The following is a 13233-nucleotide window of genomic DNA, read 5'->3' on the forward strand; positions in this document are numbered from 1 at the left end:
ATCACACATGTGCACAGCATCTTCCCAGCATTTTGTCTGGATGTAGTCCAGTCATCCTCCGTGTCCTGTCCAGCTCTGTGGGAGTAGTGTCACTGCTTGTTTGTTCTGTTCCTGACGACTAGCAGATACACAGCTGAAAAAATAGATCCGTTATAATCAGATTAGTAATTGCATAAATTCATACGTTATATCTTTTTTTTTTTGCTTAATCCATACAAAAACTAGTGTGTGTCAAAACTAATTGCACTTTTGATTTGGGGACTATTTCTTGCTGGGGAGCAGTGATTCCCTGGTGTCTCTGCTGGTTGCCTGATAACCTCACATTGACGACAAGACTCCAGTCTTGTGGCCAAGAAATAATCCAGCTCATAACTCCACATTTAAACCACAGAACTTTGGTTTTGTATTGATTAAAAAACAAGAACTCGCCTTCAAACTCAGCACGGCTAGCTGTTTCCCCCTGTCCCCAGCCTCTATGCTAAGCTAAGCTAACTGTCTTCTGTAGCTCCTTATTCAATGAGCAGAGAGGATTTGTGTTAAAATCAAATAGTTTCCAAAATCTTCAAAAAGTGTCCAAAAATGCAAGAAATTTTCGTTTTAATGTTACTTTAAACACACAGCTCACATTGATTGTTCTCCTGTAACATTTAACCTACTTAAACACAACCTAAACCTCTTTCTGTCTGTTGTCTTCCTGTCCCTCAGAGGAGTGACAGTGTCCTTGCCAGGCCTGCTGGGAAAGGACCATGGCCCTGAGTGATGCAAGTGGCGACCCTGTGGCCCTCAGCAACGGAGGGCACCATCCTCTGGGTGCCAACGGAAATTCCCCTTCAAACATCAGCACACCAGTCGCCGGCGGGCAGGACCCTCTCACAGCTGCCTCTAGTGGTGACTGCCCTGCAGCAGATGGAGACGAAGGTGTCGTAGTGAGGGACACAGAGTGTAACGTTCAGCAGAAGCAGCAGAGGTCTCAAGTTGTCCAGCGAACGAACAGGCCGAGCCAAAACGGTGGCGTGGTCAAACAGAACGGCTCCCTGAGGAACCTTCTGCCATCCTCCGCCGCCTCTTCCTCCCCTGCCGTCATAGATTCCCAGAGGCTGGCCAAACACCACCTTCCCTCCACCCTGTCCCCGTCCTCTTCCTGTCCTCCTCTCCAGCCCCCGCCGCTCTGCTGCCAGCACTGTCACTTCCACTCCACCCTGTGCTGCCCCTGCGGACAGCCGGAGTGCCCGCTCTTCCAGAATCCGGGCACAGGCCCAGGACCCGGCTCCGTCCCCAACCCTGGGACCGCTTCATCCTGCCCGTGCTGCCTCTCTGCCTGCACATACGCTCACCCCCATCCTCCTCACCAGTCCTCCCTTCTCTGTCTCCATCAACACCATCACCCACGCTGGCAAGAGCACCTCAAGAACCAGACTCCTGGAATCAGGTACGGGGAAGAGAAGTGCTCCAGTTGCTTGTGTGTGTGTGTTTGCTTGTGTGTGTGCAGCTGATTGTGTGTTTATTGATCCCAAACTTATCCCCAGGCTGAGCAACAGAGGGTCTCTCACAGCCCTTTAGCCCCTCCATAACCCCTTTATGTGCCCCCATGCTTGATAACATGTCACATCCATGTTTAGGGATCACGTCAGGCCTGGAATGCAGCAGTGGTCACGGCTGTCAGGGACCATGCAGGAATGTTATTTTACCAACAGTTTTCTCCAAATAGAGGCCTGTCATGGTATGACACCAGTAATGGTTACAGGAGTTGCACCACCATGTTGGAAGAATGACAACAAATGAAGGTTTGCCACTGTTTCTGACTGATGTTGCTCAATAGCGAACTCTTTACCCCTTCAGGCAGACTTGTGAGTCGTGGTTTTGGGACTATATAAAACTGACTTTTGTTTTTCAGACTCCTTATAGTAGGTTTTCCCAGGAAAAATAGAACAGGATGCCACGAGACGGCAACAACACCAACAAAATCTACCGCATAAGCACCACCCACGCTAGGGCTAGGTATTTTCAAAGATCCTTTGATCATGGTCCCCGTGGGTGACCAGATTTTCTGTTTTAGACACATCACGTTTTATTTTTCCTTTGATAACCCTAACCCTTCAAGTCAGGAACTAACTAATCGATAAGTAAACTAAGAATCTGACTGGCGTGTACAGCTGTTGGTACTTCTGATGCTTCAGTCTGTGCTCACAAAGTAAGGCTTTGCCTGTGAGGCTATCAAAAAGAGCACACAGACAACAGCTTATTCCAAAAATGTCAGAAGTCAAGAAAACAAAGAACACGAGTACGTCTGTTTGAGAAAAAACGAGCCATAATGAGCCGTGAAGTCTTGGTTCAGAGTGAAGTTAATGCCACACAATCGTCTTTGTTGACACTCTATAAACATCATGGAGCAGCTTGTAGCAGCTGGAAACACACTTCCAACATTTAGGCCTGAATTGTGCCCTCAGGCCTGAACGCGTTAGTGTCCGAGCACTGTACGAGCCGCAGTTTGAATGATGTTGAGTCTCTCACCCTCTGAAACAGGTGGCCCTCCTGGATGTGAAGAAGCAGTTAGAAGACGCTGGTGTTTAAAAGGCCCTTATTTGTGTGCTGCATCCTGTTGTGATTTTTTACAATTTTATACGGCTGTGTTGGTTTTTCTTCAAATCAAACCAAGCACGCCCGTGTACGTAGACACACATGGCGACCATGCTTTCTCCCGTCGAGGCAGAATGTTAGCGTTGAGCTCATTTGTTGGTAAACTCCTTTTTAGTTGCTCGAGTGATCCACACATAGTGAGTCACTTCTTTCCCTTTTACTCCAAAACCACAGGCCTTCCACCGCATTCGAAACTGGAGCCATGTAATGCCTTGCATGATCATTTGCATAATCCTATATTTACCATCTCCACAGAGAAGGGTAGGCAGGAGGTGAAAACTCTGCAGAAGTAATTATTTACTCATGTCAGCTCCTTTTTACGGCAGCAGCTCGTTGCGGGGAATCCGATTTGCATGAGGCTTTATTCCTCCGTACTTCCAAACGTGGAATTTTCCTCACTGAAACGAAGTTGGAACCCCCCCCCCCCCCCACATCATTTTCATTAGGACGTGGGACGTTGTGGGTGGCGATGAAAGATGAGGTTTGTGTAGCCACAGTGGGAAAGTACAAGCAAACCTGGTGTGCACAGACTGAACCCTGGGTGGGCAGAGAGAGGCCAAACAAGATTGTGTTGCAGGCATTTAGATGCATTCACCGGCATCTGTGGCTTTTTTTCTCCTCCCTGCTACTTTCATTTTTTTCTCTCTTTAGTTTTTCCTCTCACTCTACTAACACACACTTTCTTCATGTCGCTCTCTCTCTCTCTCTCTCGCTCTCGCTCTCGCTCTCGCTCTCTCTCTCTCTCTCTCTCTCTCTCTCTCTCTCACTCTCTCTCTCTCTCTCTCTCTCTCTCTCTCTCTCTCTCTCTCTCTGCCCCTCCCTTGTCCTTCTCTTGTTCCACATCAGAATGGAGAGCAGATGTGGCGTGGGACGTTTGCGTCTCTAATGCTGAACCACGCTCTTATTTACCAAACAGGTCCCTCTTGTTCAGCGATGACAGGTTTGAATTACAGACCCAGGGTTCGCCCCAAGACTGCATCCCCAACTCCCCCCTTTCCTGTACATCAATGTTTTGTGTGTGTGTGTGCATGTGTGTGTGTGTCAGATGGTGAGATTGGCTGTAAAATACGATAGACCTGTCTCAGTAGTGTAGTTTTGCCCTGAACCCAGACGTTAACAAAAACCTTCAGACCTTGTCTCCCTTTTCATCCAGTCCTCCATCCCTGCGCTGGAGTTCGGTGGTAGTTAAATATAACACACACACACACACACACACCGTCTCACACATGGACATAAACCAGGATACATTATATCCTTAATACCCTCGATAATTTGAGGGTATGGAGTCAGACAAGATGGTGTCAGATATCGGTTTGATCTGCCTCATGGCTGTGATCTGACAGATTAGCCGAGGGATTACATCCGTGATCACTGCACACACGCACACACACACATACACACGCTGATAAGTTGTAACATTAGCTCTTCGGGGAGACCTTTTTATGTGGGTTTCACAACAGGGGATTTTTATGCCCCTGTTCTCAGCTTCACAAAACATTAATCCATTTACCAAGATTAGCCACCGCTTTGTTTCCTAATGTTTCTATTTTGGGAACGATCAAAAGCCTTTGGGCCTTTATCCGTGTATGAAATAAAGCAAATCTTTGGAGAAGCTGAGGCGCGACTCAGCAGTTTCTGGAGAGTGGCGAAAAACACAGATTCAGCCATCCATCCTTTATCTGTCTCTTTTTCTTTTTTTTTTTTTTTCTTTCTGGGTCTGTTTAAAGTATTAAGACCATGTCTGCGTCTCTGCTGTAAGATTATCTCTCATGGCCATTTTGTGTGTATTATTTAAGATCGGACGGAAACAGTGTGTCCTTGGGATGTCAGCTGTTTGGCCCGGGTCAGCTCAGTGTGTGCCAGCAGGTTTAAAGGCTTCTGGTGAAAGCCTTTAAGCCACAGCGCAGGGGAAATACAATTTCTCCAGTGCTGTGGCAGCTTCTTTGAGAAGTTGTACCACTGAATGTGTGGTTTTTACCCTATATGTTTTTTTTTTTTATTTTACACTTGAGCATGTGTGTTAAAATAACAAAAGTAGGTGTTAAACTTTTGCAGCCACGAATGAATGAGATTTCTGCCACTGCTGTCGAACAAAGCCCCGAGCATGAAGTCAGAAAGTGTTAATCTGGAGCACGCTTTAAGTGCACTCTTATGGTGGACGCAGTCCTGAATGAGGAGGTGTCAGCAGAGAATGAGCATAACACAGATTACACTGTAGCTTCAGGGCACCTGAGGTTCAACTAACCTGCCCCTATCTCCACTGATGACCCTGCAACAGCCACCAAACAGCTCACTGACACTCAACCATCCGGGGTCATGTCACGTATTTAACCCCCCCCCCCCCCCAGTTCGCGCTCAGCTCTCCTGGAGCTAAACGTTTCTGCCCTCTTCGCAGATGCCTCTCGCAACGGCTCGTGTTGTTTATGGCAACCACAAGTTTGGTTTAGATTCATGCCCTGTCAGATAGCAAGAATTCCTGTCTCTCACTCCCTCCGACGAAGTCTCAGGAAAGGTCAGCTTTTATTATCTTGAGCAAGTTTGAATTTTGTAGTATTTGCAGGCGCCAGGTGGTTTGGTTGCTATGACGCATGGAAAAACCGTATGAAAACATAACAGCTCTGAAAGTGTGAAGCGCTTCATCTCGTGTAGCTGTTTATCAGGAGGATGGGTCTCAACGTTTTTTTGTACGTCGGCACAGTTGTGAGCTTCACGTGCCTTCGCTGTCGTTTCCAGATCTTCCTCTGTCTTTGCTGTATCTTCTTTCTTTTTGCTCCCTCCGTCTCTCGCCCTCCGTCAGACAGCTGCAAGCCTCAGTCAGCGAGGCTTTGTCTGAAAGTGATCTGTGTGCGCTGCATTTCAGGGTGTCAGCTTGACAAGGCTTTGCGCATTATCAAGAATAACAACTGTTTGCAAGGCCAAATAAGGCCTGCTGGTGCTGGGGAAGATGTCCATTATGATGAGACTATTTCAGATCTCCCCTGGACAAATCAGTTACTTTAGTGCAGTTTTTAGAAAGTGCAGCCAGTTTTTTCCAAATGCTAACATACTAGCTTGACAGCTGTGAGTGCTATCAGTAGCCATGCTCGTTGTGTACGTTCATTATGATGTTAGGTGTATGAGGCTAGTTGTGTACAGCTAGCAATGGCAATGATGCGCTTTGCCTCTCTCCCCAGTGCTCTCTTCTGGACTCAGCAGTATTCAGGCAGTGCGCATTCATTTGTTTTGGGGTAGTGGGATGGAATTTATTTGGTTAGATATGTTCAAATCTAGCTTAGCTCTTGCTTGTTTCTCCAGCGTAACCACCCCCAGCTCTAAGATCAAACGATCTGATGGCGCTCCACACATTAAGCGTCCAAAAAACTGAGAAAGAATCTTGTGCAAAAGATTATTCAGGACACTTGTGATGATGCAGAGTGAGGACAGGCGCGCGTATTAGAGATGCTTATTACGACAGATGATCACACAAACACACAGGTTCAGTTAAAGGTAGGACACTCTGAGTGTGAAGCTGAAGCTTTTTCCGCCTATTCTCGATGTCTTTGAGAAATGCAGCGCACACACTCACACACACACACACACACACGCACACACACGCTCAGACACCTTCACCTCGATGTCGAAGCGCCTCGGGCAGTGAAAGTTTGCCGTGTTCAACAGTGTTTTCACCTCATACATACCTCGACACAGGACCAACAGAAGCAGGTCAGAAAGAGCTTTTCTTCCCTCGGGGAGAAACCGTTCATCACCTGCTTTGACGGCTAAAAATACTTTTACACTCACGTTGTAGGCATTTAGCTGTGTCCTTCACAGCAAATTACGAGTGCAGCGGCAGAATAAGCGCCCATCTGTCTGGAACTGCTGAAAGATCAAGTAAAGCGCAAGAAAAGGAATGAAAGGGCTCAGAGCTGTTCTTATTCTGTTGATAAAAATAAGATATTAGAATGTAAGAAGGTTTGTAGGAGGAAGGGCGTTCACATGTCGAAGAGAGACACCTCTGCTAGTTGTAAAATGGTGCTGATAAGTGACCCTCAGGGCCCCTTTACCTTCACAGTTAATTTACATTGACAGAAACTACCAATCAGGGTCTTTTAAAATCCTGCAGGCTTCCCTTTTTCTGCTGTTTCCCACTCTTTTATACCCAAAGTATTCAGTTAAAAGTTCACGGTACATGTTGTTAATCTCAACTGAAATGAGAAGATGCCATCTGGAAAAAAAGAGTGTGTGGGCGCGTTTGTGTGTATTTTGTGGCTCCTGGCGCTGTGATGGATGGGTGAGCTTTACTAACATCCCGTCTAATCCTCCAGCACATGGAGCTAAAAGGTTAGCCCAGGATAAATGTGCCATGTATGCTGACATTTTCAGTATAAAACTGAGATATGCGTGTCTCACTTTGCTGTTGTATTAGGAATAATATGATTAAACTGAACTTTGACAAGCATGTGGCTGCTTTCCCTTTTGCAAATTTGAGCATTTTATATGAGGAAAGTGGAAAGATATTAACATGTCATGCACTGGTTAGTGACTTTAATGCTGTCCACTTCTCTCCCTCTGCTCCATAATTGAAGTCTGGTCCGGAGAGACAGCTTCTATTTTCTCGTCTATACTGTTATTGAGTAACATCAGCTGTGGGATCATGTAAGCAGACTGTGGTCTGTGGTCCCATGGCAGAAAAGCCATTATGAGAGCAAACTCAACTGATTTTATGGACAGTGGTAGTCTCACACCAACTCATTCATTCGAGCTCTGCCCTTCATCCCCTATAAGCCTATTCATAGACATTTGGAAAAAGTAATTTGGGTGGTTTCCGTCCAAAATAGTCCATACAATAAATAAATGTATGTATTGAAAGTAGTGTTATTAAATGTAACAAAAATCCCCTCTCCTGTTCAGTGGGTAATTATTTGAATTATTGTTGAATTCAGTATTTCTTGCTAGCTTGCAGTCCTCTTCTTCCCTGCCTTTGCTGGTGTATTACAACAAAAACCAACAAGAGACATACCACTTGTATATTATTTCAACTTCACCATGTCATCACCAACTCTCATTTGGTCAAAATAAACCCTTAATTCACTGAACCGCCTCATTCATTTTCACCTTTGAATGTGAGGATTTTTAAAAAAAATTCGATTATACATTCAAATTTAGAGTATCCGTGGACAGCCCCACACTCAACAGAAGAGTTGAAAACACTGCCGATCACTGACTGCTCAGAGGGAATCCTCGCTTGAGTCGCCTCACGAACATCCTGCACATAAACCGAAAATTGGAACCGCAATTGTTTAACTCATTCGAGCCAGATTCTGAGAAGACGGCAGCCCGCAAACCCAGGCCATGGTCAGCTGACAAAGTGCAGATGTTCCTCTGTTCGTCTGGTCGCTGATGAAAGGACCTCAGATAGAAAAGATATCCTCCATTGTTCCCCGTGTGTCAGCGTCTCATTGACGGTCTCGTCCTCTGTTCCCCTGCTTTCTCTCTATGTTCATTTCTGTCAGTACCCCTCCTGTATCTCCCCCCCCCCCCCCCCCGTCTTTCAGTGCAGTTCCTGAGTACGAGGCAAAGCCCATAAAGATAGCCATCCCAGATCAAAGGCCCGTGCTGTCCCATAAAGCCGGATCAAAGCCTGATGTGTGAGCATGACGTTGTCATAACTTCTCATAAGCTGACTGAGCAGCTAGCCGGGCCTCAGCTGGATAAAGATGGCTTGCTGCTGCTGGCTGGTTAAGATTATCAGAGCACTTTGAAGAGGATGAACTACTACATGTGTCCAGACGACAGCAAACTGTATTTGGGTTTGTGGGGCTTTAATTTCTTTGATCCATTTGGGGCGTACTTTATAGACTAGTTAGGTCAATGTTTTACTGACTGCTCGTGCTGAGTTGATATTATTGGACGTTATCAACAATATCAGTTATCAGCTGCAAACATTTTCAGCCTGTGTGCACAAAATCGAACAGTGGGCCCGCTGCAGGATGCTCCGAGGCTTAAACTGAAAGAACTGCAGAACTCATTGGTTCTAAACAACTGAACATTGAGCGTCTGTCTTGACGAGAGGTGAGGCTCCGGACGTTTTTCCGAAAACAGGAGCTGTTTGTCGTTGCGGCTGCAGCAGGCTGACAGATAAAAAAGAAATGAACTGGTGCGAACAAGCCTTTACTCTTCTTCCAAATGAACTGACCAGAAACATCACCGCCTGACTAAAATAAGCTAACCAGCTCCACCACATGTAAATCAATTAGTGAGTGCAACAGCAGTACAGTCAGCCAGTGAATTACTGGTTCTCTAAATGCTGGTGTGGGATTCCCAGATGTTTTTAGGAGCATCATGGAGGGTGTAAAACAGTTTTATTTACTGGATAGGACATCAAGAGAATTCATTTAGTTATGAGATTATTAGATCAGTTAAAGATTAGCTTGGGTTCTATGAAGAATGCTTCGCTGTGATGAACCCACAGCGTGTGCAGTCGATCAGTGTTTTCTGTCATATTTGCGTCTGTTATTTTATATTTGAACTTCACATTTAGCTTACAGTGAATTGATGCTCTTTCCTAATGGAGTGTGGACTAAATGCATGTATATATGAGCTTTTATGTCTTCATCTCCACACTCACATTTACGTGAAGCTTTCTTTCAAACAGAGCTGGCCAACGCCCCTTTTTCCAGTTTCTTATGCATCACCCTTGTCTGTGCTTTTATTTCCTCTCCTCCACTTTGTGAACTTCTACTTGGAATTTTCCAGACCACTCCACCCCCAGCACTCACCCCTTCCTATCATAGACACACACACACACACACACACACTCACACACACACAGTCTCTGAGGGAGTAGGGAGGACAGGTTTTGACTCAGCCTTCATCATTAAGGCTCCTTGCGTCAGGGCCTCAACTGGGGCCAGGTTTCCTAAAATCAAGTTGGTCAAAACAGCATCTAATGCGTTACCTTTGTTCTATTTCCTGCGAATGAGATGCAGCTGATCTTCCTTTAAATTAGGCTTGATAAAAGGAGGCTGGAGCTATTGTTAGCCACAGGTGTCTTCATGTCAGCAGGCAGAAAAAAATCTAGTAGATGAAGTTTAGCAAATGATGAAAGGAAAAGAAGTTAGAGCCTCAGAAAAGGAAAGAGAACAAATAGTGCCCCTGCAGCTATCGTGTCCTCAGACGGCCCCGAGTCAGACACAAAGGGACGGCAACAAAGCCAGAGCAGCCAATAGATTGATGGCGCGGTGCGATGAGGTAATAATGGAGTTAGGAAAGTGTGGAGTGAAAAATGACCCTTCTACAAAGCAATCTTGACACCACCTTTTTCTCTCTCCACCTTTTCTACTGATGAATGACACCAGCAGCAGTGTGGCTACACACACAGTCTGTGTGTGTATTGTTATTTTGGCTGCAGTATGCTGGATTTCAAAGGAAACGCTGATAGACAGCGAGGTTTGCGTGCAGGCTTTCAGCATTTGTATTGGCTGTGCGGTGTACGCAGTCACCGCCTCGGGGATGAAACGTTAAAAAAAAGGACTTCAGTATCGCCGTGGTTCATCATCATGTGTCTTTAAATTTTTTACCCGTTGCCCAGCAGCACCATCAGAAGCTAAATTATCTGTCAAACGAGAAGCTTTGCCTCTGCCTCGACATGCATCCTCTCTTTTACCCATTCGGTTTAAACAGACCTGTTTGTTTAGAGGCTTAAGTGACTCATCTTGTTTTAATAAGGTGCATTTGCTCTAAAAGGGGAATTCACTGTGCCCAAGTAACTTCCAAGTTTCTCCTCCCAAGTCTAAAATAAATGTGCTTTGTGTTGGGAGAGGTGGGGTTCTGCGTCGGGCTGAGCCAAACGTCGTGGTGGACCGCAGGCCGTGATCCTCAGTTTTTGGTTTCCTTCACATGTTTGATTCCCGCTCCATGTGTCGTCGTCTGCGTGTCGGTCGGACCTCTTTTTCTAACCAGCAGCATTAACAGATGCCTGTGGGAGGAAGGCGAAGGGTCTCTGGTGCGGTAGCAGGTGAAAACCATTGGTTCCACCTCTGGAGGTCTTCTAGCTAACCCTGCTATTCTCGCTGGCCACACACACACACACACACACACACCCACTTAAAGCTGGCTTGCTTACAGTTGCTCTCAGCCATGCAGTGTAAGGTTGGCAGGTTAAGAAGGATTTCTGGATTCAGATTTTCTGGCCAGGCACATTCATTCATGTGGAACGGAGATCCCTGCTGGCACCACTTGTGGACTCTACTTTGCCTTGTAGTTGTACTAATCACATAAAGGGCTGCACTTTCAATAACACACGATCCTAAATAAGTTTTTCTTCACTTGAAAAGGAATTTTCTTGCTCCGTTGCTGATCTTTCAGGAGGTTTCTGTCCCGACTGCCCCTCAACCTCGCACCGGTCTGGGTTTGTGAGTTTAAAGCCCTAAAGATGAGACGAGGAGCAGCCATAGTAAAGACGTTACGCTGACTGACAGCTTGTAACTATTGGCTACAGTGCTGAAATCCCGCCTGTATGCGTGGAATTTGTGCGCGCCTGTATTTCATCTCCAAGAATTCCGGGGAATGGCAGGTGCAGCCAGAAAAAGGCCGAGCTCACCAGTGGATACGCATGCATGCAGAGAACACGTTGACTTTCATTTCAAACACCTGCGATGCCGTATGCACAGATGCAGAGACAGGAGACACAATGGAAGTCCTCTCCACAGCAGGGACTGTCCTTGTGTTGCTCTGAAACGTCCTGTGCCTCCGGCTCTCCGGTTTATCCCCTGTGATAATGAGAGGAGAGTGTCCCCGGCTGACCTCCATTTAAACTCGTGTTTAAACAGCACAGGCCTGTTCCAGTGTTTATTGGAGGCCTGTTGGAAACACGATGCCCTGTGAATCACACTGTGTTACCGCTGAAGCTAACGCACCGCCGAACATGCAGCTTATCATCTCTGCTCTTTTATTGCTGCGCTGGCCTTTTAGATTTGGTTTCCTCTGAGGAATTGTTTGCCAGGATTCCCTTTGAGGTTGGAAGTGTGTTGAAGAAAATATTGATACACAAAGTCGACACTTTCTAACACTTCTTCAGGCACTCTTCTGACGGATTTCTCTTATTTACTGAGTTATAGACAGAAAAGTGTTTACACTGTTGGGTTTTATTACTTGTTTAGAGAAACACTGCTGCACTTATTCCATCCTAATTCTCTTTGTTAGACAAAACCCACTTGTCATGATGTACTTAAGAGGCCTGATGTGGACCTCTCTGTCTGCATGTGAACATAGGCGAATGTAAACGGTTCATTTTCAAACATCACAATTGTTTATTGAACTGTTTGTACTTCACAAACCGCTAACACTGATGTAGTTGTACCCCCCCCCCCCCCATGGGCCCATTTGATATTTACAGTCTTGTTAAAGTCTTCCTCGTATACACTTTGGCTCACTTTGGGGGATTGTTAATATCCCTCTCAGTATTCCGCTTTAACCATAAGAGTCTTTGTATAAATATACACACAGGCCTACTTATCAGCCACAGAGCAGTGTTTTACTGCCTGAATGGTCTCATGATGTCATTTGGATGGGAGCGCTGGTCGCCTGGACCTATTTCATGGCTAGGTCGAGCCTCTAATTGTGTGCAGCGTTCCAGTGAGGCACTAATCAGGGCGAGGCGGGCCCAGCAGCCTGACGGTTGACACTAATTGCTCTTGCTCCGACTTGAAGGCCTTGTTCATGAAATATTTACCCGCCCGTCTGTTGACAGTTAACCCCCCGCCACCACCACCAGTACCACTACCACCACCCTCCAACCTGTCTCTGAACCCTCACCCTCAACCCCCTCTGGCACACACACACACACACACACACACACACACACACACACACACACACACACACTCCTGTACAATAACACACACATACATGGGCAAACATGGCTTCCATCTGAGTCTCTTATGTTCCCTGGTATAAATAATTCAAAAGAAAAGTTCTTAATGTCCCATGTACTGTGGGGTAAGTTGTTTTTTTCTAGAAATTTCCATAAAAGACCTTGACCTTGGAAAATACCCAAAACTTGGAAGAATTTTTCATACGTTGTAAGAAAATATCACATTTTGAAAGAGCGGTGAGACACAAATTTTCTGCGACCCATGTTTTGACAATGCAGTAAAACCAAGAACAAGCTTTGGTTCAAGCACGTTGACACCAGTTAGCTTTCGTTCCTGAAGGCGTGAGTACGCTGGACATGAAGCGCTTGTCTGATTGCTGCATCTCCTGAAATCATCTCCACTCACACCAACAACACTGGAGCTGAGGAGGTACACACAAGTGCAACACTATGAATACCGTTGAGGAGTCCAAGAGTGTCGGCCATTATTCTCATTTCTATGTTTCATTGTCTGGCCTTTATGATGGTACATTGCCACCATTTTGGATCATCACCCTAAAACTTCACTCCAACTTTCATCTGGGACAGCTCAGATTTGTGTGTAGGTCCTGTAAGCACACACACACATATACACAGCTCACCCCCACACACACGCTCAGCCCCCGACTGCTTCTCTGTTTCTCCGCTCTGTCAACACAGCGCTGAGTGAGCGGCTGGCGGTCTGTGTTTACCTTATTAATTTG

At 46.0% G+C, this 13233-nt stretch overlaps 1 protein-coding gene across 2 annotated transcripts in view; it reads left to right on the forward strand.

Annotated features, from left to right (window-relative positions):
- The window catches only part of disp1 (dispatched homolog 1 (Drosophila)), a 73746-nt gene that overhangs the window by 49670 nt on the left and 10843 nt on the right, over positions 1-13233 (forward strand). For both annotated transcript variants that reach the window (XM_076756110.1, XM_076756111.1), the window contains one exon: positions 706-1429. In XM_076756110.1, coding sequence (XP_076612225.1) covers positions 747-1429 — 683 coding nt within the window. In that variant the 5' untranslated portion in view covers positions 706-746. The remainder of the gene's footprint in view (positions 1-705; positions 1430-13233) is intronic.

This window comes from Chaetodon auriga, chromosome 18 (genome assembly GCF_051107435.1).
Source record: "Chaetodon auriga isolate fChaAug3 chromosome 18, fChaAug3.hap1, whole genome shotgun sequence".
NCBI classification, from domain to species: Eukaryota; Metazoa; Chordata; class Actinopteri; order Chaetodontiformes; family Chaetodontidae; genus Chaetodon; species Chaetodon auriga.